This window comes from Pezoporus wallicus, unplaced genomic scaffold, assembly GCF_028554395.1.
Source record: "Pezoporus wallicus isolate ANWC-B61680 ecotype Strahan unplaced genomic scaffold, APGP_CSIRO_Pwel_v1 contig_13201, whole genome shotgun sequence".
Taxonomy (NCBI): domain Eukaryota; kingdom Metazoa; phylum Chordata; class Aves; order Psittaciformes; family Psittacidae; genus Pezoporus; species Pezoporus wallicus.
Genome location: NW_026637261.1, coordinates 168,379 through 195,390, shown reverse-complemented (window position 1 = coordinate 195,390; position 27,012 = coordinate 168,379). Strand labels below are relative to the sequence as shown.

Sequence of the window (27,012 nt, the reverse complement as noted above, 5' to 3'; positions counted from 1 at the left end):
AAAATACATCTACTACACCTACTCCAAATATGAAATAATATAATGAAACTATTCTCAATGCTTGAAAGAATAATTGGCCTTGTTACAAATATCCAACTTTGGGATATTTACAGTACCTCAGGAACATCTTCAAGTGATTTTTCCAGTGACCCTTTTGCTGTCATGTCTGATGTGATCACCAGGGCACAGAAAAATCTCTGAACAAGGAATATATACTACTATTAACAGTTCACTTACATGACAGAGGATCGAAGGGTAAGTATGGCAAGCACACTCAGAAGAAAAACAGAGAAGCATTGATAGAACAGATTAATGTTCATTGTAGCACAGTAGATGGAACACATTGGCTGTCTTGATTCCAAAGTGGAAATACACACCCAAACCAATTTTATTTGTCAAACATGCAATTAGGTGGACATAAAGTCCATGCTATTAAAGGCCAGTCAACATCTGGGTGACAGGTGCCAGCATGTTAGCCATAGTATATGGTGAGAGCAAGAGATGGAACATGAGATAAGTGATAATAGCTCTGTATATACTCTGTAAGTTATGTCTGCTTAAGATATCATGATAATAAGTTTGTCATTCAGTAACTTGCATTATTTTTGAATTTTCAGTCATCAAATTCAATGAAAATGCTGAAAACACTGTGAAATAAAACATCTTCAGAAGAGGGCTTTAAGGGATTATGGAGAGAGCAGTACTAGTGGAAAAGGTAAGCAGCCATCAGTTAAAGCTGGCTTTTATGGGAAATAAATAGCACATGTAACTTGGGCTGTCAGTTGGCAGAGTGAGATACGGAGAGGCACAGTAGGGAGAAAACATGGATTTCTGAGAAAACACATGTAGCAGAAAATCAGGAAAAGGCAGATTGGAAATCTCATTTTGTGTTTGCAATTTTCCACTATTCTCTGCTGTAGTTATTAGGGCAGGATCTTAGTTTAAATCACTAGAGAAAAAGACTACCCTCAGAGGCAGAAAAGCATGTTAGAATAATAATAGTGTTTTTACACTAGAAAAACAATGTGGGTTTTTTTTCTCTCCTTCTTTCCTTCTCTATAGACAATAAAGATTTCAGTGACTCTGGAGCATATGTGTTCACAGAATCACAGAATCATTAGGGTTAAAAGGGACCTCTGGAGATCATCTAGTCCAATCCCCAAATTTTAGCAGTGTATGTGGTTAGTAAATGTCAGTGGATATACCAGTCCTAGAGTAAAATACATTTTGCAGTATTTTTACCAAAGGGTGAATTTCATTCATCTTTATTAATGTTTTGCAATAATGTATTAAATTTTCATAAACAGTACTCCTCCTCATCATCATCAAGAGGTTGTGTTTCATATTTATTGCTGGCAAAACAGCTGCAATATACTTCTTGAGATAACTGAAAGAAGAACAATAACAGGACAAGAAATGCAGTATTCAAACATATATTTAGCATTCTGGATATCTCATCTTTTGTATTTTTATTACTAGAAACTACATTATTAAAATTCGCAACATATAAATAAAATTTTCTGTTGTTAATGTATTTACTTCTATTTGGTTTTCTTTCAAGTTAGAGCACCCATAAGTAAGCTTATGGATGGTTTTCTGCATTTCTTCTCTGTATTATTAGCAGCATTGTCTGAAGCATTTACCTAATAGCAGTTGATAAAACCTCTATTTTGAAACATGGTTTTGCCCATTAATGCTTCTGCATAAGAATTAAAGCTAGGCACAGCAATATTTTTTTCTGTTGTTAGAATCAGAAGCTCTTAAGCTTTTAAATGGGTCAACCATCCAGTATGACTTAGTCACATGTGCTTTAAATTAGTCAAGTGTTTAATTGGCTTGCTGGATGTTTGCATGTATAAATATAGGTGCTTGATCCAAGAGATATCTTGCTTCAATAGGTGTCATTTTATGTGTTCTAATTTTGTAGAAAGAAAAGAATAGTAAATGAACTGGTTTTTCAAGCCAGTTGAATGTTCAGAAATGTAAAGGCAATTAAAAATGTTGGCTGCCCCACATGACTGGAAAATCAGGCTATTATTTCATTGTCAGGAAAAATTAGATACACGCTTCTGAAAATTTTGGATAGATTTCTGTAACTGAATACATCAGTAAAGCTCTAGACTGGTATATAGGGTTTATTCATATAATCTACTAATATGCCAATAAAATGAACTAAACTGAAGCTGCTACTTGGATGTATGAACAGGATCTGTTTGCCCATTATATATGTTCTATGATCCCTAAGCAGAAGAAAGCATAGGTTGATGCTCTGCTGAAAAATATCAATGTAATACATCAGATTAAAACATAGAATGGAGAGGCACACCAGATATATGCTGTGTTAGAGGCCTACAGAATATGAACAAAAGAGATTGCACATCTACCTAACAATATCAATGCTGCTTTATCATTTGGGCATTCCATTTTGAAAGAAACCCGCTCATTAGAGGCATTTTGAGTGAATGACTGACAGGTTGCAAGGTATGTAACACCTGTAATGATGAATTTAGGCAGGGTTCATACGTCAACTTTCAGTTAGTTTTGGTACAAAAACAGTGTTGAAATTTGTCATCTGATCACACATTGTTCTTTACAGTGGTGATTCCTGAATTTTCCTGTGAATATAGTATCACAGTCATGACTGGAAGAGACAATAATGGAATCATAGGAAGCTTATGGGGAAAAAAACAAGCAAACCAGCCAGTGGAATGGCAAGAAACAAGATGGATTTGTGGTAACCTCAGCAAATGTGGACACTGGGAAAAAAGGAAGAACAAAGGAGAAAGCATGTTGCATTTGTAAGGTATGAAAAGAGAAAATGTCACTGTCTTTGAAACCAATGGGGAAGTAGCTGGAAATTTTCTATACATGATCTAGTCACTAAGTCAAAACTGTTAAACCTGAGAGATTTAAGTTAGGTATCTACATAATGTTTAGTTGTCTAAAGAAAGGCTTGGCTTGATCTTTTTCTGTTTAAGTTAGTTGTGAAAGCTGTGGTACTCTGCAGGCAAAAATACATCAAAGACTATTACAGTGCATGTGACAGTTGTAATATGTACACGTGATATTTGTATGCTGGAGTACCAGCGAGCATTTTACATATATAATAATCCAGTGTGCTGACTTGATGGGTCAGTTTCCCATGGAATCACCTAGGGTAATGGTTGCAAATTCGCCCTCAGTGATTTGCTGCCAGGGTCCTATTAAGATATTTTCTAAGTTTAACATGTTTATAATCCACATGTAGTTTAATATGTTCTCTCTTTCACCTTTACATTCCAAAGATACAAATATACTTTAAAACATTTCATAGAATCATAGAGTCAGCTAGGTTGGAAAAGACCTTTAAGATCATCAAGTCCAACCATTATCCCAGGACTGCCAAGACCACTACTAAACCATGTCACTGAGGGCCCTATCTATACATCTACATCTATTTAATGCAAGCTAATTTGTAATTGATTAATTTTCATAGTCTCTAAAGTAGCTGAATAAGAGATGCTGAACATAACTCAGATTTTAAAGATAATTCTAATGAATTCTGAAATAAATGCAGCTTTGTTATAGAAGAATTGTGGCTGTCTTTTTAGTTGCCCTTTTTAAGAGGAATAACAGTAATAGACATAAAACTTGAGGTTTGTCCCTTGAGATGGTCACAAATAGAACTAAGGGAATAATTAATCCTGGGGTTTTAACACATTAATCAGTATTGTTTGAATTGATGGAAATTGTAGGTCTCAGTACCTTTGAAAAATCTGCTTTTATTTTGGTGTGAATATTTTAGCCTTTAAGTAGCTGTCATTTTATTTTACATCATAATAGGAAGCATTTAAGGATGGAATACTGGCAAAAAGGCTGCATGTCATCTGCTTATGTATCTTAATTTTGACAATCAGAAGGACTACCAAAAATTCCAGGGATTCCAAGAAGGAAGGGGTATTGTGAGAGTGAAATACAGCACCGTTAGCAGCATATTAGATACATATAAAATAATTCTTCCAGCCTAGAATAATTGCTCCACCACAGTGCCTGCCATATGGTCAGCAGCTTGCTGATGCCCTTTGCCCCAGCAGTCTGTGTAATGGCAGCATCTGAGTAGCTGTTCCAGTCCTTCTAATAAAGGCAGTTTTTCACACTGACTAGTTATGTGCTGTTATAGGTTGCAAAGATGGCTATTATTTTGTTTAAGACTTATACACTTGCCAGGGGCTACTTCTGATTTGTGCTGAAGTAGAATAAAAAGCCTTGACTGTGTTGACCACAGCGACATGCATGGAAAAGAAACCAAGCAGAATTTCTTCTGCATGTTTAAGTATTCTTAAAGCCAAAGTTCTCTTCTTTACATTTCGCCTAATTTTTCTAGGGTTTTCTGTTTATAGAAAACTCACTGCCTCAAACAGATAAGCTGAAATTATGGAAGCATCTAACATACTTTTTAAAAGGCAAAATAATGCCATAACTACAGTAGTCTTCACAGGGTTTAGTTTGACAATGGGATCAATTTTAGACATCCTAGCCCCCTGATTTTTATGTGTGTGGAGGTCTACATTTCTAAAATGTGTGCCTGCTTTATTAAAGTTAGAAGAGTTAATAATTCTTTTTGATATATGAGCATACAAACTGAACTTGGCTGTTTCATGACACCCAGGAAATGGTGAAACTTATCTGGAAACTGTAACAAATTACTAGTTTGTTGTTGCCTATTTTTAATCTCCTTGAGGTTGACATTATCAGGTTAATTATATTGATACATTTCTTTCTAGCTACTTAATTGTCCCCTGCACACTGGCTGGCCATTTACAAGATATTTACAAGAGTTTTACAAGCCATTTCCATTGATGCAGGGATAAAAATAAAATACAGATCATAACTTACAAACCATCAAACTTATAAACTTGCTGAAACCGTCTGAACAGATCATAGAATCACAGAATAGCTTGAATTGGAAAGGACTTCAAGATCAACTAGTTCCAACCCTCCTGCCATCTACTGTGATCTGTCAGCATTCCTAGCTGGCTTTGCTTATATTCACATCCTGGTTTGATTGGTAAAGATCAGTGTTTGTTCTGTGTTTGAGCAGCACTGTTGAGCCTTCATCCATAATGTGGACTCCTAAACAGTTTTAAGAGGAAATCAGATTTTTCACTGAATGTGTTACCTTCATAATTTTGAATACTTTTAGTGTAAAAATGTTTGATAAACTTTTACAGCCACAAGGAGTTCTACATGATACCAACCATGTAAATTAGAGCAAGTTTTGACCACCTACTTTCAATTCACCAAGAGTGAAAGCAGCTGTTTTTCAGTGGTCCTCTGGTTGTCATATTACTTGGCTGAGAAGGGTAATACATTTTCCTTTCATTTTGTTGTTAGTATGGTCAGGGGGTTCTTTCTTTATTTTTACAGTGTGCTAATACCTTTTCTGTTTGGTATTGTTATTCATACATTTTCATGAAATCTGAAAGGAGGTTTCAAGATATGGAAGGTTGAGGTATCTTAATTTTCTTCCTGTATAGCAGGGGCTTTCCATCATCATCTTCCATATTGATGGGTTTGTTCCTTTTCCTGCTTACCACTCATAGGGACTGTAACCAATACATCCTATTTGTAAGTGGCTCCATTTTACTTGAAAGTTAACTGCCAACTACTCTCCTATAGATTGGAGATAGACCTTGGTCTTTCACCTTGTATTTTAATGCAGGAGTTTTTTGTTATGACCCAGTTCAATGACATCCCATGACATCCACCCACCACTAATCATTTAATTTTAATTCTTTTGTCAACCTCTGATACATCTCTGAATCATCATTTTATTGAGCACTGATGGATCCCATACTTCATAATCCTGGCACCAGCCCCAGTTCTACTGAATCATACAGACTATTCCTATATTTATTTCCAGGACCAGGTACTGAGATCTTCTACAGAACATTATATAGCACTGAGATACTTCCCTTAGGATGGTGTGTCACAGGTACACCTGCCCAGTGACGTAGGTGGAAAAAAGGGAGTTGGTAATTTCCTACCCATTGCTTACAGCATATGTTTCATCCTGAGTGCCAATAACAAATTGGCCTGTGTCAGTTGTCTCCTTGTTGGAAAAATATTCCTGGGTTCTATGAAAATAGGCAACTCTGCGTCAGAACTAGAATTAAGTATAGAAGAAAGTGAATGGTGTTATGTTTCTGAAGGCTATGCATGTTGTCTATGTAGTTCTCAAGCCAACAGCACTACTGAACAACACAGCTACATATGCATGTACTGAATTGACAATGAGTTTGGGAACCTTATTGTGTGGGTTTTTTAACCTGACTACTGTTTTTCACATGATTTTACTTTTGAGGTTGGAATTAGATGAGGCCTATAGAAATGTGGTTTAGTGGTGGCATTGGCAGTTCTGGGGAATGGCTGGACATGATCATCTTAAAGGCCTTTTCCAACTGAAATGATTCTATGCATGCTCTTCTGCCGTAGCAAAGCCATGGTGGTGGTATACATAATTCAGCATCTTCACAAGAATGGTGAGATGGTAAAATATTGTTCATTCACATAAAAACTAGGAACAAGCATACTGAAAAAGTATGAACAGTGTATTATGATGGTCCAAAAGTACCATCATATAAACCTCAGTTTTCATTAGCTAGTACACTCAACTGTGCAGTATGTGTCAAACTACAAATTCCTGCTCCAACATACCAAGATTAAAACTTCTCCTTGAAGAAGGTTTCTTAATATGGGCAATATAATCTGGTGATGAATACTAGAATACTAGTTACTGTGCTGTTATGATGTTATACAGAGTAAAAAGATTTATCTGAAACTCTGTTACCGAATCTTTGAGAGAGAAACAAAGATTTTCTTTATCTCAAGCTTTCATTTCTCAATGACCTCCTAGTGTTAAAGCTTTATTTTCTGTTTGTTTTTCATAAAAATGCCAATATCAATGGTCAGTGATACTTATAGATGAGTTATATATAGCACTTTTCACTTATGCCTTATAAATTTTAGATGCAATTTTATTAATATGTCAGCCTCCTTTTTGGCAACCACTCATTTATTTACCAAATTAGCATTGTATGATATTGACTCTGAGGTATTTAAACAATATGAAGTGTATCTCAAGCCGAAACATTTGTAGGATTCTACTCTAGTTTTATGTGCAGGTAGGGAAGTTTTCCTAGTGGAAATAACTAAAATCTTTTGAGTTTATCAGAGAAATGAAGGGAAATCAGGGGTCACAAAGTAAAAAAGGTAGTGAAGAGAGAATTCTGCAAGTGAAGATATTGTTTTGCTCTGGTATTTTCCCCTTATTCTAACATGCTTGACACTGTTTTATTAATTATTTTGTTGCTGGAAGTACTCATTTACTGTAGTTTTTCCCACAAACATCATGGAACTTTTCTCTCCTACCTTCCAGATGAGTGCTATGGTGGTATCAGTGCAGCAGTGTGCTTGTCTCTCTTGCTTTCCCTTTGCTGCTGCGCTGGTTCAATGTGTTACTATTGTTTCACTACCAAACTAGACCAGCAAATAGTTGGTGGCTAAGAGAGTTTCATGGAATACAGAAAGAATCAAGTTCAAACACTAAATTTAGATGAGACTTAAAATGAGCCGTGTGTGGCAGATGACTGCTGTGGCTACTGGGTCCTTTGTGGTGCTGAGGATTTCCTGGATACATCTGCACTGTCCTTTGGCACAGTGTTCTCACTTTTCAGCTCAGGCCTCTGTGGTCTAAGGTGTGTGTACCTAATTTATTCCTGAAGTCTCTCTGGGTGGAACATACTCAGTCCCTTGCTGATGAAGCCCTGGTGTATCTGAAAGAATAGGTAAAAGACAATTGTAAAAACAGCATGGAGGGCTACCTCCATCTGACTGTCCTGCAGTGCCACCCCAGAACACATTATACTCAAGGCTTTAAATTAAAAAAAGGAGAGATTTAGGTTAGATATTAGGAAGAAGTGCTTCTCTATGAGGTTGGTGAGGCGCTGGAACAGGTTGCCCAGAGAAGCTGTGGCTGCCCCATCCCTGGCAGTGTTCAAGGCCAGGTTGGATGGGGCTTGGAGCAACCTGGTCTAGTGGAAGGTGTCCCTGACCATGGCAGGGGGTTGGAACTGAATGATCTTTAAGGGCCCTTCCAACACAAACTCTGATACTCTTCTATGCTTCATACCCTGCCTTATTCCATGCTGGAGTATACCACACCCAGCCTAAGCAGGATGGCTTCTGGAGGGCTGCCAAGTAACTTTGCCAAGTAAATTTGTCACTGCTCAGGATAACCTGAAAAACAACCCAGTAATTCTGAAAACAAAACCATCAGGGTTTATAGTGTTTTGGCTTGGGTTCATGAGAATACCTGGGCATAGCTCTGTTATACCTGAAGGTGGCCTAGACTGGAGGTGCCAGTTCCAGTTTCATCAGCCTTACACACTGCCAGCAGGTCTGGTGGCAGCTTGGCACTCCTGAATTCTGCCAATAGCAGTGAGCAGGGGCATTTTAAGTTTCAGAAAATGATAGAATCTATGTGAAGGAGAGCATGTGATTGCATTAAATGCATAAAATGCATCTCCTGGCAAGAAACAGCTCTGACAAGGGCTGCACAACCAGGAGATAGCCAACAGTGAGCACAGGAAGCCTGATAGGACACTGTGGTGGAAACATGTCATATAGAGTGGATGGCATAGCATGTACCACAGCATCCAGGAATGTACTCTGCTAGTCATCTCAAAGGTGTATTCCCATGCAATATGAGGCACCTGATGCGTGACCAAGGTTTTGATTCACTCCTTACTGAAGGCGGGTTAGAAAAACACAGCAGTGAAGTTCCACTATGGCATTGCACTTCTTACAGAATCGTAGAATGATTTAGGTTGGAAAAGACCTTAAGATGATCCAGTTCCACCCCCCTGCTATTGGCAGGGACACCTCACCCAAGGCTCTGTCCAACCTGGCCTTGAACACTGCCAGGGATGGAGCATTTACCAATTCTTTGGGCAAACTCTGTGTCAGCTCAGTTCTTACGCTCACTCCATTTTCCCTATCCCTGTCTCACTTGCTTTTTCCTTTGTTTTTCTTGCAGTTGCATCTTGTTACTCAGGAACATGTTACTGCACAGAGAAATGCCTGTGTCAGTAGGCATGACACTTTGTCATAATGAGCCACCTCATCAGGCACTGCTCTGGGGACGTGATCTGTAAATGAGTAAGTTTAAACCTCCTCCTCATGCAGGTTTTGTCTTTGTGAAGCAGGTGTCTGCAACAGTGCACTGTGGTGCATTCATCTCACCAATATATTGTGAACAGAAAGGGGCATTCCCTTTTCCAGAGGTTTTATGCTAGGGATAAGGAAAGAAAACAGATCTCTCTTTCTAGTTTTATAAATAGAAAGTCAGTGGCTTCACTGGCCATGCAGTTCAGATGTTATCCTGGGCAATCCTGTAACTAGTCTAAGCAGTTCCTAACACAAGGCGTTGTGCACTTGATTGCTGTATGAGGGAAGACACCTTGTGGTGATAGTACCATAGTATAGGATGTGATCTGTTGGAAACTGTGTTACACGTGCAATGCCTCAGTTCACCTGCACCCCCATTCCACGAGGTGTGTCAAACAGCAGTTGTTCACACAGCAACGGAAAAGCTGGTTCTCGTCTTTTCCCCTGAGCATTCTTCATTTTGCAGTGAGTTGAATTACTACACGTTCAATAGATATCCTGGAGTAGATTACCTACAATGTTGTGGCATTTTCACACAGACAGCCTCAAGAGGGAGTCAGTGGATTACTGTGATACAGCGAAGCTGCCTAATGCTACAAAGCTTGGTATTCCTTGGGAAGATAAAGCTTTGATCAGGCATATCCAGGGGAATGCGAAAGTATTAGCACTGATGAGGGCTGGTAAGAACCTTGTAGAATGAAATCCTGCATCAGCTGGGAATCTGTTGCAAGACTGATGTATGACAGCACAACAATACATATAGCAACTGTTGTCCTAAGGTTCTGAATAATTTCAGACAAGGTAGAAGAGATTTTTAATACCTGGACTATGCCTTTGCAGATCCCCTATCATTTGTCTTCAATTCTTTTCAGCATTGTTTGCCATTTTTTATAACCACTAGTCTCAGCATAGACTAATAATGCTCTGGGGCATCCACTTTATAGCAGTGTTAGAGGATAATACTTTACCCAACCATTTCCTGACTGTTAAGGATTATGAAAAATACAATATTCAACTATAAATGTCTGTCTGTGTGGCTATTCTTTCTATTGATTCTGTTATCATAGTGGTTAACTCTTGGGAATGTTATCATCAATACTGTATTACTGGCTAAAAAAAAAGAGATCTGAGGACATTCCAGGAAGCCTGACACGTATCTGTGACAATCTGTAGGTGTCATTTCTCTATCAAGTGCCTCATGAGACAAGTTACTATCACAGCCAGTGAATGGCTACAGTAGTAAGTGCAGTTTTGACATGCAGTTAATCCAAAAGTGAGTATTCTGGCACATGGGGCTGTAGCAGGTTTTCACACATATGCGCTATAGTAGAGGCACATGACCAGATAAATGAGATTATTGCAAGTGCATTAAGAGAACTAGGTTACACTGGTAGCTAAGGCTATATAGACTTGTCAGTGCTGGTGTTATACCACAGATAGATGTCTAGGTGACTAGGGAAATTTAATCCTAGTGGAAGGTGTCCCTGCCCATGACAGAAGGGTTGAAACTAAATGATTTTAAGATCCTTTCCAACCCAAACCATTCCATGATTCTGCTGTAACTTTATAGCTGGATGTTGTAAATTAATAGCTGTTAAATGCTGAAGAACATCATCATTATTTGCAGCTATTTTGGTAATGCAGGCACTGTAAAATTTTAATTAACAGGAAGTGCTGAAATGAGAAGTAGTGGGAAAATAGGCCTTGGTAAGTTTCAGTGCACCATTTGCCTTGAATAATGTCATGTGATTAAACAAATACTCTTCTATCCCCTTCATTTGATATGATTCCCTCACTAACTGTCACTGGTAAGACCTTGCTGCTAGTGACTGAGAAAGTCTGATACAGTACCAAGTTATAAGCCTGGAATTTTATGCATTTTTCATAAGGTTTTTCTTATTCTGACAGTTTTCTCTACCCTTTGTCATCGCAATCATTTTGTTGTGTTATTCATAGGAAAAAAGGATCAAAAGTATTTCATAATTTTCACCATTCCATAATCTCCCAAAATAAGGCCTTCTATTAACACCTGTTCAGTTGTCTGATGCATTTAGAAGAAGTATTTTTATATTACCTCCAAATTTCTGGGCAGAAATTTTCAATGTTTGTTGAGGAATGCATTTCAAATTAGGTGAAATGTCACAAGATTTGCTTGTTTTTCCTGCTTCAAAATGTTTTCAAAACACACATGGAATAAATGCATTATAGATAAAACAACTATTGAGGAAGGAGGCTATTTCCTGCATCTAACAAGTGTAGAAAGCATCTTTGATATCACTTTCATTCTCAGAAAGTTTGATTTAAGGATGTCTTTACCTGTAAAATGTGTGCTGAATTAAGAGAGATTGTGCTCAGCTAAGGGAGACTGAAAACTAACTGGAAACATTTGAAGATAAGAGGATTCAGCAGCAGTGTTAGAAACACTAACGAAGACAGGGATTTCTAGTATAGGCAGAGGACCTGACTTTAGAATGCTGTGCCCAAAAGAGTTCACCTAGGTGTCCCTCACAGTGCAAAAAGCAGGATTCAGAAAGTCACAGAACTGTTGAGGCACCTCTGGAGATCAGCTAGTCCAACCTTCAAAGCAGGTTGTTCAGAACTGCATCCAGTCTGGTTTTGGATATCTCCAAAGATGGAGACTCCACAACCTCCCCTGGCAACCTGGGCTGGTGTTTTACCACCCTCACAGTAAAAAGTGGGAGGGCTTTAATGTTTCAGTGGATTTGGTCTGTATTTCTGTTTGGTTCTATTGCTTCTTGTTCCTTCACTGGACACCACCAAGAACAACCTACCTTCTTTACTCTGTTCCCATCAGGTATTTATACACAAAGATACTTTTGACACCTTCTCCAGGCTGAACAGTCCCAGGTCTCTCAGCCTCTTATTAACTGACAAAAACTCCAGTCCCTTAATAATCTTGGTGTCCCTTTGACAGCCTAGCTCAGTATGCCCATGTCTCTCTTGCCCTGGAGAGCCCAGAACTGGACTTTGCACTCCAGATGTGTCTCATCAGTGCAGAGAAGAGGGGAGAATCAACTCCTTCCACACAACTAGCTCGCATTCAACTTGTTTTCCACCAGAACCCCAGGTCTTTTTATCCAAAGTTGCTTTCCAGCTCTTCAGCCTCCAGATACATGGAGTTATTCCTCCCTAGATTGCAGGGCTTGGTGCTTACCTTTGTTGAGCTTCATGAGATTCCTGTTTGGTAATTTCTTCAGCCTGTTGAGTGCCCTCTGAATAGCAGCACCAGCTGCATCAATCACTCTTCACATTTTTTTTACCACCTGCAAACTTGCCAACTGGCCTCCAGCTCAACTCTGTGATGCTGCTCCCAAGCCTTTCAGCCCAGCAGGTCAACCAACTTTAAGTCTACCTCCCTGACCACTTATCTAGGCCATTATTCATCAATTTGCCAATGAGGATGTTACAATCATCAAGTGGATGTTACGCTTCAGCAAGTGTTGAAAGCCTTGCTGAAGTGAACATAAACATCAATTGCTCTTCCCTCATCCCTCATGCTAGCTATTTCATCACAGAAGGCTGTCAGGTTAGTCAGGTATCATTTCCCTTTCATAAATCAACTCTGACTACTCTAAATCACCTTTTTGTCCTCAGCATGTTTGCAAATGGTTTCCAGGATTATTTGTTCCATTTCTTTCCCATGGGTAAAGATGAGGCTGACCAGTTTGTAGCTAGTTGCTTTGAATGACTTCTGGAGGAGCACAGTTGGCCAGTTAAGCTGTCTGCACAGCAGCAGCAAACCATTTCTATATTCATCTCAGCAATCTGCTGTACACATGCACAGAGATTGCACTCCAAATTCCTTATCTCTCTAATTATATCTATTGCAAAAAGCAGCTTTTGAAAGTAGAGAGGACATTTTAATGAATTCTCAGTGTTTCTTATGCTTTTCATATCTGAAAATGTGTGTCAGAAGCATGATGTTGTATAAGATCTTCAGCAATCGAAGTATTTTACTTGGTCTTGCTTAACAGCTATTAGTCATGATAGACATGACCCCTTATTCCTTGACAGTAATCATTTTGAGAGGTAGTACCTTATCTATCATTGCAAACAACAGAAAAGTGGATCTGTGCTGATTTTCTGTGCTAAACAGATTTACCTTACTGAAAAATAAAGAAATTAAGAGTGACCTTTTTTAAATAGAAATTCTGTTTGAATTTACAGTCTGAGGATGTCAATGAGGGAACTTATATAAGGACAGGTAAGGTCTTTTATTAGACTTTCATCAGAGTAGAGAAAGTAGGCAGGAGCATTTCTGTGGAATTGTTAATGGCAAGATGTAGTTTTAGACTATGCTAGATCATAGCTAAAACCAAGACAGGGAGAAGGTCAGATCACTATTGATTACCAGCAAGCTTGAAGATTTCTTCACCGTACTCTCCATAGAAGATTTCAGTGAGTTCTAAATACCTGGCAAGTTTACACAAGGGATATTAGTATTTCTGAGCCTTCTGAAGAACAAAGACTTGGCCTGAAATTCTACCTTTTTGAGATTCTGTGTTCTCTTTTAAAATCTTCATTAGTGCTATCAAGTGAGTTTACCAGTGAATTACTGATTAGTATAGTCTGAAATTATTACATTAGAGGACATTCTGAAAGTATTAGAACCTTTGAAAAGACCATTCTGCACAAAATGAATGGGGAAAGGAGCTGACTTACTGCATATTGGGACTCTTCATTAGGGACTGTATTAATAGGACAAGGGGTAATGGGTTTAAACTTAAACAGGGGAAGTTCAGGTTAGAAATAAGGAAGAAGTTCTTTACTGTGAGGGTGGTGAGGCACTGAAAAAAGGTTGCTCAAAAAAGTGGTAAATGCTCCATCTCTGGCAGTGTTCAAGGCCAGGCTGGACAGAGCCTTGGGCGACATGGTCTAGTGTGAGGCATCCCTGCCCATAGCAGGAGGGCTAGAACTGGATGATCTTAAGGTCCTTTCCAACCCATTCTATGATTCTATATTGGAAAAAGGCTTCATTTCAGCATCGATACAGCTTGTACCTCTGTTATTACTTGGTAGTGGGTGAGGTCAGCAGTGAGTATTCCGTAACTTACTGAGCTGGACCATCAGCTCTAGTCAGACAAAAAAATTGAGGGCCTTTGCTGGATGGGATTTTGCTGTGTTGTACAGAACACACCAGCTCTAGGTTATCTCTCCATCAGTGTTGCTTTGAAAATGTGCAAGATGTGTTCTCTTACCCGCAGTAACCCTATCTTTGGGGGCATTTGATTTAGACCTGATACAAGATTCACCTGCAGTAACCATGGAAGTAAGTCATGTCGAAGCCTGCTTCACAGTTGAGGCTTCCTAACACAGCTGCAGTAAATAAGGCTTGGAAAGGGCTCCTCTCTCAGGTGCTCAGTAGTTACTGCTTCAGTGGTTTGGTTTCGCTAAAACACTTTTCTTGAGTGGTTTCCTGAGGATAATTGTTAGTTATTTTTTCCCTTTTTTCCTGGTGAACGAGTTTGAGTCATCTTTACTTCAAGTGAGTAAAATAAGCTCATATGGGATGAGGTGTTAAAGGGTGTTGATGCTGATTAATTGTCTGTGTATGAATATTATTTTCCAGGAATATGCTGAACTTTGTGGTTCGAATAAGTAACATTAGTTATAGGTGACTTTAAAAAGTATTCATTTGGAGTTCTTGGCACAGGTTAAGTTTAGGGGGCTTTACATTTCTGTACATTGACTGTTACATTTCCTCAAAAAAATAAGCCAAGGGATTGATTATTTTCTGAAATGGGTTTGCTATTTGTTGAGTTGCTATGTGCATATCAGAGATTGCTGCTGCGTTTTTATTCTAATTATTTCTGATGTAATTTGGAGTTTTAAAACTGTCAAAGTCTGTAATGTGCCACAGTTAGAATAACACTTGTATCTGAATTCTTCGCATAAAGGAAAATGGGGCTTCTTGAATGGTTTTGTTTGTTATGGGACTTCCACTGTTACATCCTTTATCTGTTTTCCCTGTATTCCTAAAAGTCTCCTGATACCTTCTACTTTCTTAACTCCTTAATTTTGGAGAGAAATGATTATGAGGAAATCTGTCTATAGAAAGTTGACTTTTATTGTATGAAAATAACTTGTGATCCCTAATACCCCACTTGAAACATATGCAAAAGAGCCAAATACTTCCCATGCCTTATAAATCAGGGAATGTTCAGATATTCTTATCAGTGTCTTGATGTCTTGTAATCTTGAGTGTTTGGGTTGGCAATTTTGTGTTAGCCCAGCAGGGTAATTGCTTTGTGGAAAATATACCTCAGTTTTCATAACATAGTCTATAGTTTTGTTACAAATATATGCATCTGCTCTGAAAGTGAACTATTCTCCTCTTCTCCATATAAAGAAACTATTTTTTTCCTCCTCGTGATTCTTTTAACTGTTCTTGGAAATGTGTTACCAAATTATCTATTTCCACTTCTCTCATACAGACAGTGAATTATCATTGAAGAGCACAGAGTGCATGATGAGCTTGTTTGGTCACAGAAAAGTAATGAATATGGAAATAAGAAGTGCTATTAGAGAACCCTTGTTGTGTGCTCCTTGTCCTCCCACACCAGTTTTGTCCTTGTTACGTTGAATATCTTGGATTTTGAGGTTAAGTCTTCAGCAAGGAATATCCTTTCTGTGCTTGGGGGCTTCTGTTTGTCATTGGGAAAGGCCTTTGCAGTAGAAAGAGAGAAGGATTTATTGGGCAAAGTGTTATTGTATAAGGAAATACTACATGTGTAATTCTACAAACAGGAAGTAATGTAACTCCTAACAGTGAGAAAACGTGGCCTGAGGGGAGTATGAAAATAGACATTGCTTGTTCAGTTGGATTATTTTTGTATTGTCAAATTACTTGGAATGGTAGGAATAACAAACTCTGGGGGAGAATGGGAGAGGTGTGAGAAAGAAAAAGGTAAGAAATGACTTGTAGGAATACCAAGGACTTGCACAGCTGGAGTTTTCCCAAATAACATCAAGTTCCCTTTGGCCAACGATGTGATTCTCAGTGGCAATTTATGCCTGAGATGAATCCTAAGGATGAATTTTAGAGAAAGCTTTGGCAAAGAGGCATCCCAAAAGAATTCACAAAGGCTTTTTAGTGAGAAAGAGGTGGTAGAGCTTGGTCTCACTGCCTCCTTCCCATTTGTGTAGAGTTCAGCATGACGAGATGACTCTTCTGTGTGTTACCTTAGAGATGTGGCCAAGGAACTTACAGGTAGTACTAAGAGGTAATAATACCATTGTTTTGAGGAGGCAGTGGAGAGATGTTTGGATGTGAGGGATAGAAAGCACATGGCAATGTAACAGAAGTCCCAGTTAAGAAGTCTGCAGTAGTCCCCAGTACCTAATATATAGGATTAAACACAGATGTGAGAGTGGAAACACGAAGTAGTGATTGAATGCATCAGGGGCAAAGCTCTGCTTTGAAGCAGGAACTGCCTCTCATACATCCAGACAGCTATTTACTCCATGTACTGCCAGATGTGTTGTCTTTGTTGGAGTTGAAACTCTGCAAAATAGAGCCCAAGCCTGAAAAACATGACAAAATAACAGAGTTAGCTTTGATCTGGAAAAAAACTGAGATACTAGAGTTGTGTAATAAAAATACCTCTTTCTGAACTGACAGTGGGGCACAAATGAAGTGCTGAGGTGTTACGATTTTTAAATAACTTGGGATGACTTTGGGAGAGTTGCATCTGGTTTTAATAGACAATTTCTGTCTATTGGTGGGCAGAAGGAGTGAAAAAGCAGTCAAAAGAGCAGTGAATTATAGCTGGACTTAGAGCTAAGAGAGATGAAAGAAGATGTTAAAAAAAAAAAAAAAGAAGTTTGGAGGGCCAACTGTGAAGTCACTAGGGCCTGTTAAGCACTTTGGCTTTTAGTATGAGCAGAAGCTGCTTGATCCTGTGACCGCAAGTGTACAAGTAAAAGATCTGCTCCAAGCATTCACTACCTGCAGCCTTCGTATGGTGGCACCGCACTCCAGGCCAGACTGGTGTGGTTGCAACCCTTTTGCTTCCTCTGTTGCAAGCAGTTGTTAAGTGAAAGTATTTCACGCCGAGAACAGGCTGCTGCTCTGAGTGTGACTGTAATATATTTACCTTTGGAGTTTTAAAATGTGCCTTTTTAACCACCACCACAACAAAGTCAAAGCATTTGATGTGTTCACTGCTGTGTTGTGTCATCGCCATCAGCTTACTGATACAAGAGTAGATTAGTTCAAGTGAAATCTTTCGGCCTCATACAACTGGGCACGAGGTTTTAAGTATCAAATGTAATTTCAGAGAGCAAATGAGCATAAAGCTTCTGTGCATCCTATGCACCGTAAGTCAAGTGTTGTTTGTAAATAAGAAAGCTGTTCGAAAAATCAATGTTTGCAAAAAAGCTGTCACTTAATAACGTCAGTTGCTGCAGTTTCATGTACGGAGGACTGAAGAGAGGCTAAGCGTTAACAATGTGGACTCTTGGCTGCCTTTGCTCTCCATGTTGTCCCCTATTGCCAATGTAATCCAGAGGCTCATGGAAGGAGAATGTCTCTGCCTGGGATCTCAGGTTCGGGTGGCAGTAGACAGTAGCGGACTTGTGCTCTTTGGAGGGTATACTTCTTCAAGAAAGGTGTGAAAACTGCATTTAAAGGTTAAACTAGAAGAACGTGAGAACCTAATGGGTTGGGATGAAGTTTCTGTTTCCTCCGCCGCCATCCTTTCTCTCGGTGCAGCCGAAGGGGGGAGCCCTCGGTCCGGGCAGGCCCCGCGCTTGGGCGGAGGGACGGGAGAAACAAACCAGGCACCTCCGTTCCGTACCCAGCTCCCGGTTCAAGGTCAGGGCTGTGTAAACTGCTGCACAAAGGCTCCTTTCAGCAGCTGGCGCACCGGCTTCGCGGCCTCCCGCACAATCCCCCATTCATGCGGTGACCCCCGCGGGGCCAGGCGTGCGCGACCCTCACCCCGGGGAGCCGCCACAGAGCCCGGTCCCTGCTGTGGGCCCATCCCGAGAGCTGCGCAGGGCGGGCGGGCAGCTGCCCAGCGGGGCCAGCGGCAGCGGACCGCCCGTCGTCGCCCGCTTCGCAAAGCCGCCGGAGCCCCGGCACTGACCGGTAGGCCCCGCCCCTCACGGTAGTATTTACATATTACCCGCCCAGCTGGAGTTTCATTGGCGTAGACGGTCTCGGCCGGCGTGGCTGATTGGTGCTTCTCGCCGCAGCTCATTTGCATGTGGCCGTGCGGGGCGCCCGGCAGACCTGCGGCGGACCCGCGCCCTGCCTGGCGGCCTCTCGCTCCCCGCTGCCGCCCCACCGAGCCTGAGGATGGCTGAAGGCAGCGTCCCTGCGGGATGGAGGTAGCCGGCCCTCGGCGGAGCCGGCGTGCGGGGAGGGCTCCTGCTCGCTGTGCTGCAAATCCTCCCGCGCCGCTGGTGTGGCGGGTGGCTCTGGGTCGGTAGGAGCAGAAGTGATCTGCGCCAGGCTCACCTTTCGTGCTCTTCGCCGTTGGCTTAACCCGTCTTTCCTATGGCTGGGATATACAGCTCTACTCTGAAGACCCTGGAGGATTTAACTTTGGACTCTGGTTATGGGGCAGGGGATTCCTGCAGGTCCCTTAGTCTCTCCTCTTCCAAGTCCAACTCCCAAGCCTTCACCTCTTCTCAGCACAGAGGCAACTGGTGGTACTACTCGGGCTCCATGAACAGTAGGAATAACAGCTGGGATACCGTGAACACTGTTCTGCCGGAAGACCCCGAGGTCGCAGATATCTTTTCCAAGTGTCCTAAGCTGCCGGATCTAGAGGAATACCCTTGGACTGATGAAGACATTGGAAAAATACTCCGAAAAGGGAAGGGAGATGGCAACACCAGAACCTTTTCTCAGGAAGCTGTCAGGCGGCTCTCGCAGTTACTGAGGCGCGCCTTGATCAGGGTCTCCAGGGAAGCTCAGCGGCTCAGCGTGATGCACTCCAAGTGCACCAGGTTTGAGGTGCAGAGTGCTATCAAGCTCATCCAGAGCTGGTCGCTGTCAGAAAGCTGTGTCTTGGCCACCGTCAAGGCTCTCTCTCTGTACAGCATGAGTGCTGGAGATGGACTGAGGAAAGGTAAATCAGCCAGATGTGGCCTCACCTTCTCAGTGGGGAGGTTTTTCAGGTGGATGGTGGACACCAGGATCTCAGTTAGGATCCATGAATATGCAGCCATCTCTTTAACCGCCTGCATGGAAAACCTTGTAGAAGAGATTAAAGCTAGGGTTTTGGCAAGTCAGAGCCCAGATGGTGGAGGAGGGGAGATCTCAGCTGAAATCTTGGAGATGGTTATCAACAATGATGCTGAACTTTGGGGAGTGCTGCAACCTTACGAGCATCTCATCTGTGGGAAAAACGCTAATGGTAAGATCCAGCTTTTACCATATCTAGTCTTCATACCAGTAAAATTTACGATGATCATTGATCCCTATGGATTTGGGGGTTTGTTGGGGTTTTTCTTTTCCTCTGAATTGCATCTTGGTTGTGGTTTGTGTGTGTGTGTGTGTGTAAAGCAGACATGATGGTGTTACAAGGCAAGAAAGATCCTGCTTTATTCTTAAGATGTACCAGTTAGAAAAGGTGCAGAGGCTGTGGGAAACCAAGCCCTGTTGTCCTAACAAATGTCTCTTCACTTTCTCCCAGCTGCTGTTTTGAGCATTTTTACTCTAACTGGCGTGTAAACACACTTCGCCGTAACCATTAGGTGAAAATTGCTTTACAAGCAGCTCTTCATAAAATACCACTATTGTTTTTAAACAAAATTTAGATTGTAGCAAGTCTCCTGTAATTTCAGTATAAAGAGGTTAGTCTCACAAACAGCCTGGAGAGGGAAAACAACATTCATTTATTGTGGTAGTAAAATTCAGTTTCTGAGCAAAAACTCGTAACTACACATCAGTGTTACTTTAGACTTCCTTCTAGTTTAGCAGAAACCTGTGTTGTAATTACACTTGTGCAACAAACAAGAGCCTGTGCTTGGCTTGCCAAAGCGAGTATGCGGGCTGGTGCCTCAGTAATGAGAATAACATGGCATTAAGGTACTTACCTCTGTAATTTGTTTAGAAAGCAGCCTTTTTGAACAGTTAAGCAAATAAGCAGATAGAGGAATGTTGGCGTCTGCCTGTGAGACTGAGGAGCAGTTTGGAAGGTTTAAGTCATGACAGTTCTGCTCAGGAGCTGCGCTGCTTATTTTGCATTGTCACACTGAGGAGTGCCGTGTATTTTCCATGGAAAACTTGGAGAAGTGTTCAATTTGGAAAACTCTTCTGTGCACCACACACAGCTGCATGACTTCTGCTGTAACCTCGTTGTTACGGTCAGATATTCCATGCATAATACCTTTATGATTTAACTCCGTAAACCCTAGTGGCTTGGTCCTCTTCAAAAGATAAGCTCTTGGTGAAAATTAGTTAAAGGAGAGGATTTTCTGAGGAACAAATATACTTTAGGCGTATTTGTACTGAAATGCTTTGTCAGAGAAGGGCTGACTCTTCCCCTTGGGTGCATTGATTTCCTGCACTTATCCTAGACCAAAGCAGAAACATCGTGATGCAGATGACTAGTGGATAGGTGCAGGGACTGACCCCATGGGTCAACCTGGTTTAAATTACAACGTAAGAGGATGGCTGCTCTTACGGTGCTCGCAAAACCTCTCTGTGCGCTCTACCTGCCCTCAGTCTACTGTCAGTGTTACTAAAGGTATGTGAAATAAATGTGAAGAGCCCTTTGGGATGTGCTCTTGGCACTGGTACAAGACATAACTGTAACTTTCAAAGTCGGAGACATCTACTTTTTTAACTACAAGTTCTTAAGACTATAGAGGTATGAGGATGGCTTGTACTCTGCCAAAACACTTGTCAGAATTCTTTGCATACTATGGGAGTACTTGTCACCAGGTCCCAAAAGAGGACTCGGTTCCCTCGCTTGTCCCTATTTAGGGAAGCTGGAGTAAAATGGTGTTGTTCTGTATAGTAAAACACGCACCTCTCTGCTCATTGCTTCTGCCACACAGGTTCTGCATGTAAAATGGAGAGGAAGTCAGTCCTTCAGTGCCTTTTTTTCTTCAGAGAAATCTTGGGAAAATGGCAGTGATTGAATGGAAGCTGGTGTTCAATGGGGACAAGAGTGACAGTGCAGGGAAATGCTTATAAATATTCAAACCACCAAATGGTCAGTTATGATAACGGCTGCGGAGTGTCATACCCAGCAGTTGCTGGCCACAGAAGGATTGGCTTCTGTTGCCTCTTTTGTTGTCCTTGTCTTTCAGATCAATTCTGTCGATAATTGAATGCATTTTTTAAGTCTGAAAATTGAATAAACCCCCACATGAAGGTATCCTGTGATCTCCTGTGACAGTCTGTCACTAGTATTTTACCTGACACAAGTCAGTGAATCTTCTAAATGGCTTTTCTTGCAGTTGTAAGACCACAAATGGTTTTATCGGGATGCAAAAAAGCTTGAAATAACTTCTTTATTCTTCTCCCCATAGGAATTGTAAATGAGGAGCATTCACATCATGCTCCTCAGTGCTTTCAAATGATCTTGTCTTTTACATTAATTTAAATCTGAGGTAGATCTAGTGGTAAAATAACTGGCTATATTCCAGTATAAGGAAAAGGAAAACTTGCTTTACTGTCATTTTTATGGCTTTTCTAGTAAGAAAATTTTAATGGAGTGTTTGTAAATTGTGAACTTGGCATGTATTTGGGTTTTGTTTTATAGCACCGAGTTTGATGTTAGTGATAAAAAGCACTTAGAGGTTAAGTTCTAACTCCAGTCAAGCATTGCAATCTCTGGATGAAATCCACGGCAGCGTACTATACAGAAGATTGCACTGGATTATCATAATGGGCCTTTCTGGCATTATGATCTATTGAATATCATTTTCATTATTAGATCAGGATAATGTGCTGCTTTGGCATCTAAGAAACAGTAAGTAAATATATAAATCTTCATCAAATCTCCAAGAGACTGAGGTTTAGACCTGTATTTCTTCAGTGACTTAATCTCCCATCAAGACCATATAGTCCGGTCACTACTCTGAAGGCTTTGGAGGCTGAAAGCTTAATACTCTGTATTGCAACAAATGTGTTTACCCTTCACACACCAGGTGTTGATTCAGACTTTAAAACTCTACATGCTTAAGGGGAATTTTAATATTATTTTCAAGTAAATAATAACTTGTGGCTTATTTATTCACCCTTTGTGTGAAGCTGTTCTTTAATTGACTGCTGCTTCCAGGAGACATTTTCTGCTTCAGTGTGAGTTCTGGCTTCACACTTGGGACTCGGTCTCTGCCTCGGGAAGGATGAAGGAACTGAGATGATGGAACATAATCTGAGCTTCTGGCACGAAGGAGTTCTGTAAAGCTCTTTGGGTGTGTTAACGCCTCCGAGAACAAAGTGGTTTTAGACGGGGTCTAGGTGAGATGTTGCAAAAATAATGCGATGGAAAGCTTGAAAGAAAATGAAACAACATCAGCAAAAATGATAAGCAGCTACTGAACAGCATTCCCAGTGGAAGGTAAAAAACAAAGTCCTATCAATATGGAGATACAGGATGTGCATTGCTTTGATACAACTAAAGTAGATAATGCATCTGGTAGTTTCACAGGGATTTTGAGACATGCTAATTTGAAATAGCCTATTCATTTAAAATGTTTACTGGGAGATGACAGAAAATACAAACTTAATTTGGGAATGTGATACTTTTGCTTGATGTTCCTGTGTTTGGTGTTAGAATCTGAACTGTCAGCACTGTAAATCCATTCTGATGTTACTGCCCTATTAACTGCAGCACTTACATTGTACTTAACTATGGGGTTATTGCCAAACACTCCTGCGACAGCCAGTTCACCTGCTGGGCTATTTAATGCATCAGCACATCCTGGTGCTCTGTAGATGTAAGTGTTGACAGATGTGTTTGTGGGGAGGAAAGAAAAGGGCGGGGGAGGGAGAATTTAACTTGGTAGCACTGTTTCTTCGCGTTCTTCTTACCTGAAAAACTTGAAGCTCTGTGTGTACAAACTAATCCAGAAATCAGCTGTTTGCTTGTAGAAACAAAGGCTGAAAGAAGCTCTATTTGTGTCTTGAGGCATTTTTCTTAGAGAGAGGTTGAGGGGGAATATGTGATCTTTACTCGGGGTGGGAGGGAATGATTTGAACTCTATAAAATTAGACCGGGAATGAATTTTGTCCTCTGATGCTACACACTGTGGCACACCCTGTCAAGTGTGGACTTTGGATTTAGTATCACAACCTAATCCCATTTTCTCTTCTATTTCTCACTAATAGAGGTTAAAAATTACATCTGTTTTTTAATACTGAGGATTTTTAAACTGTGCCATTCTAAAAAGTCATTTTTCTAGTTACCAAAATGATCTGAAATGATTATTTCAGTGTAGTCATGGTACTGTACTGAAATCCAGCGCAGGGGAAAAAAAATGTATGGCATTTCAATAACTTAGACTGTCCTTTTGTTATCTGAACTGAACAAACTGGTGTGCTCATAAAGAGCCTCATCAATTTTAATAAGCTATCAGCTCCACAACTATTCAGGGGAAAAACTGCATGTTGGAAGGGGGGGCATTTTGGGGAAGAGAACTGCAAATGCAATCAATAAACCAAGTGGAGTAGAAATAGAAGGCAAATACAGCAGTGCCACAGATGGTTTGTGAATCATTTAAAACCATATACTAAACAAGTGCCTCTGTCTTCTGTGTTGGCATATCTGAAGCTGTCATTTGAAGCAATATTGCTTTCTGGGAATTCCTGGGCAGGGCTGATAGACCTACGTGCAGGTTTCCATGTGAGATGAGTTGCTTGTAGCTCTGATCCCGTTCAAACTATGGCTTCATTCACCTCTGCAAATGTACCCCCAGCATACCTTGTGTCCTTCTACTCCTACATGTTCAAGGGCTTAGATTTATATCCACAAACCCACAGGGACAAATTCTTTAAACCTAAATGTTAGTGCTTGTATATACATGCTTACCTCTTCTACAAAGGCAAACCACTAGGTGCACAATTAGAAATACAAACATCTGCAGATATTCATCTTGCTTATGTTAAAGGGTAGATCAAGTAAAGCTAAAATGCTTCCCCCATCCCATCCCCCTCATAGTGGGCTTTATGTGTGTATATATGTTTTATTTGGTGATTATAAGGGCAAACTTCATTAATGAAGCTATAATGCTGCCTTAAATGCCTTCAAATTGCTGATATTACACCATGGTAATAGAATTTGTATCCTTTCAGTTGGTTACGGTGAAGTGCTGAAACTCCTTCAGTGTATAGCCATTAGTAGCAAATGCTGATATTTGGATTTCAAGTGGAGTATCAGTGATGGCTTAACCCTGTGAAACTGTGGAGCTAGGCCTGCGAAGAAGGAACCTCTTGCAGGGAAAAGTCTGTGACCTGTTGTGTCAAGGCTGAAGTCAGTTATTACTGCTAATGCAAGGGTTTTGAACAGAACAAATACATTGGAGGCCAGGACAGAATTTTATCCTTGGTATGTAGAACCCTAAGTTCTAGCAGTGTTTTGGGATTTTAATATCTATTTATTCATTTTTCAGGCTGACTTTTCTGAACTTAGCCACCAGAGTGGAGATTTTTCCTTTGCACCCCATCTAATTTCTTATGCGATTTGAAGCCTGAACTCATCTGATCTGGTTGTTGGTGAACTTCCCTAACTTATCTCAAGCTTTACAAATAGTGTCTTCTTTCCTGAAACACTGCATGGACATTGTATATGTTCTAGTTGGTTTGAAATCTTAAATCCTACCTTATTTGGGCTATTCCAAAGCTAACTGCAATAGTATCATAGAGTGGCAGTGAATTTTGAATAAACTGTGTTTCGATAATGGGGTTGAGATGAAAGATTTCTTTACAGTGAAAAATCTTGTTTGGGTAGTTATGTTGTTGTCACGTTCTCATGTTGTAATGATTTATTTCTGCTGATGTACCTGATATGATTCAATTGGTTCAGTTAATGGTCCGTTTACAGCTTCCTTCCTTATCTGTTTCTGTTTTTTTTGTCCCTTTCCGTAGCTTGGTATTGTAGCATATGAGTATGCAACACTGCAAGGGAAATGTTTAATCTTATAAAGCCCTCTGTATGAAATCTAAGTAAACTACTAGAAATGCTTACTTAAAATAGACTATAGAATTCACTTATGGGCTTAGGACTCAAGCATTTAAATAACTTTGGAAAGAACTGAAGCTCAAAAGTGCCTGCTTGGGAGCTTAATCGCAGGATCTTCGTGGTGATCAAAAGGAGTGGTCGAAGGAGGTGATCCTGCCCCTCTATTCTGCTCTCATGAGACCCCACATAGAGCACTGTGTGCATTTCTAGTGTACTCAACATAAAAAGGACATGGAACTGTTGGAATAAATCCAGAGGAGGCCATGAGGATGATCAGGGGCTGGAGCACCTCCTGTATGAAGACAGGCTGAGAGCATTGGGCACTTGAGCCTGGAGAAGAGAAGCTGCGTGGAGACCTCAGAACAGCCCTGAGCCCCCTTCAGTGTCTGAAGGAGGCCTACATGAGTGCTGGAGAGGGACTCTTCATCAGGGACTGTCGTGATAGGTCAAGGGGTGATGGGTTTAAACTTAAACAGGTGAAGTTCAGGTTGGAGATAAGGAAGAAGTTCTTTACTGTGAGGGTGGAGAGGCACAGGAATGGGTTGCCCAGGGAAACCGTGAATGCTCCATCCCTGGCAGTGTTCAAGGCCAGATTGGACAGAGCCTTGGGTGACATGGTTTAGTGTGAGGTGTCCCTGCCCATGGCAGGGGGTTGGAGCTGGATGATCTTAAGGCCCTTTCCAGCCCTAACTATTCTATGATTCTATGAAGTGCTTTACTGTGAGGGTGGTGAGGCCCTGAAACAGGTTGCCGAGAGAACTGGTAAATGCTCCATCCCTGGCAGTGTTCAAGGCCAGGCTGGACAGAGCCTTGGGTGACATGGTCTAGTATGAGGCATCCCTGCCCATGGCAGGGGGGTTGGAACCAGATGATCTCAAGGTCCTTCCCAACCCAGACCATTCTGTGATTCTGTAAACTGCAAAAATAAGGCTAAAGGTTATATTAATCCTGTGATCTTCACCAAGTCAGTATGTTGTCCTTTCTTTCAGTGAACTTTAACATGAACAGGTGTTTATCTTGAGCAGTTTGTCCGTTGTGCCAGCAGAATTCAAATGAAGAGAAACAGGCTTCTAAACACAGTAAACCCACTAGATACTGACAGTGCCCCGCAAATCCCTCGGCAGTCTTTATTCTTCATGTTTAGTAACAAGATCAAAACAATTCTTCATTTACATTTTAGCCTTCATTTTGCATTTAGTCAGTACTAAGTTTTCAAAGCAATATATGCGGTCCCTGTTTCTAAACGTTTTCACATTTTCCAGGCTCAGGACTTTGCAATTTCACACTCTGGACACAAAGAAAAACTTCTCTCATTGACTAAATTCAACTCCAGCAGCAGTCAGCAGAAGAAAATGTCCGTTTGCTCCCATTGAACTATGAGAATTCAAGCTTATGAACAAAGTAATTTCTGATGCTGCTCTTGTTTCAATAGGCTTCATTTACATGTTGTTTTGAACTTAAGTGCCTAACGTGGCATTTGGTTAAATTGAAGTAAGCCTGAGGCAATGGCAAAGCCAGTACAATGGGTGGCTTCATGTTTTCTTAATTTACAAATTGGGACAAAAATATTTCAACAGAACTGATTCCTTCCCTTACATAACAAGAGATATGTTAAAACCAAACTGTCGGACCTTGTTGA

The 27,012-nt window shown here is 40.7% G+C and overlaps 1 protein-coding gene across 3 annotated transcripts in view; it reads left to right on the top strand.

Annotated features, from left to right (window-relative positions):
* The first annotated feature begins 601 nt into the window (after positions 1-601).
* Positions 602-27,012, top strand: part of ABTB2 (ankyrin repeat and BTB domain containing 2) — a 159,448-nt gene continuing 133,037 nt past the window's right edge. Inside the window, exons 1-4 of one of the 3 annotated variants that reach the window (XM_057404527.1) lie at positions 647-715; positions 1,063-1,248; positions 2,597-2,803; positions 9,077-9,198. In XM_057404527.1, coding sequence (XP_057260510.1) covers positions 9,195-9,198 — 4 coding nt within the window. In that variant the 5' untranslated portion in view covers positions 647-715; positions 1,063-1,248; positions 2,597-2,803; positions 9,077-9,194. Of the gene's footprint in view, positions 716-1,062; positions 1,249-2,596; positions 2,804-9,076; positions 9,199-18,481; positions 19,596-27,012 lie in introns of those variants that run through there. The other 2 variants (XM_057404529.1, XM_057404525.1) reach the window with 2 other exon arrangements.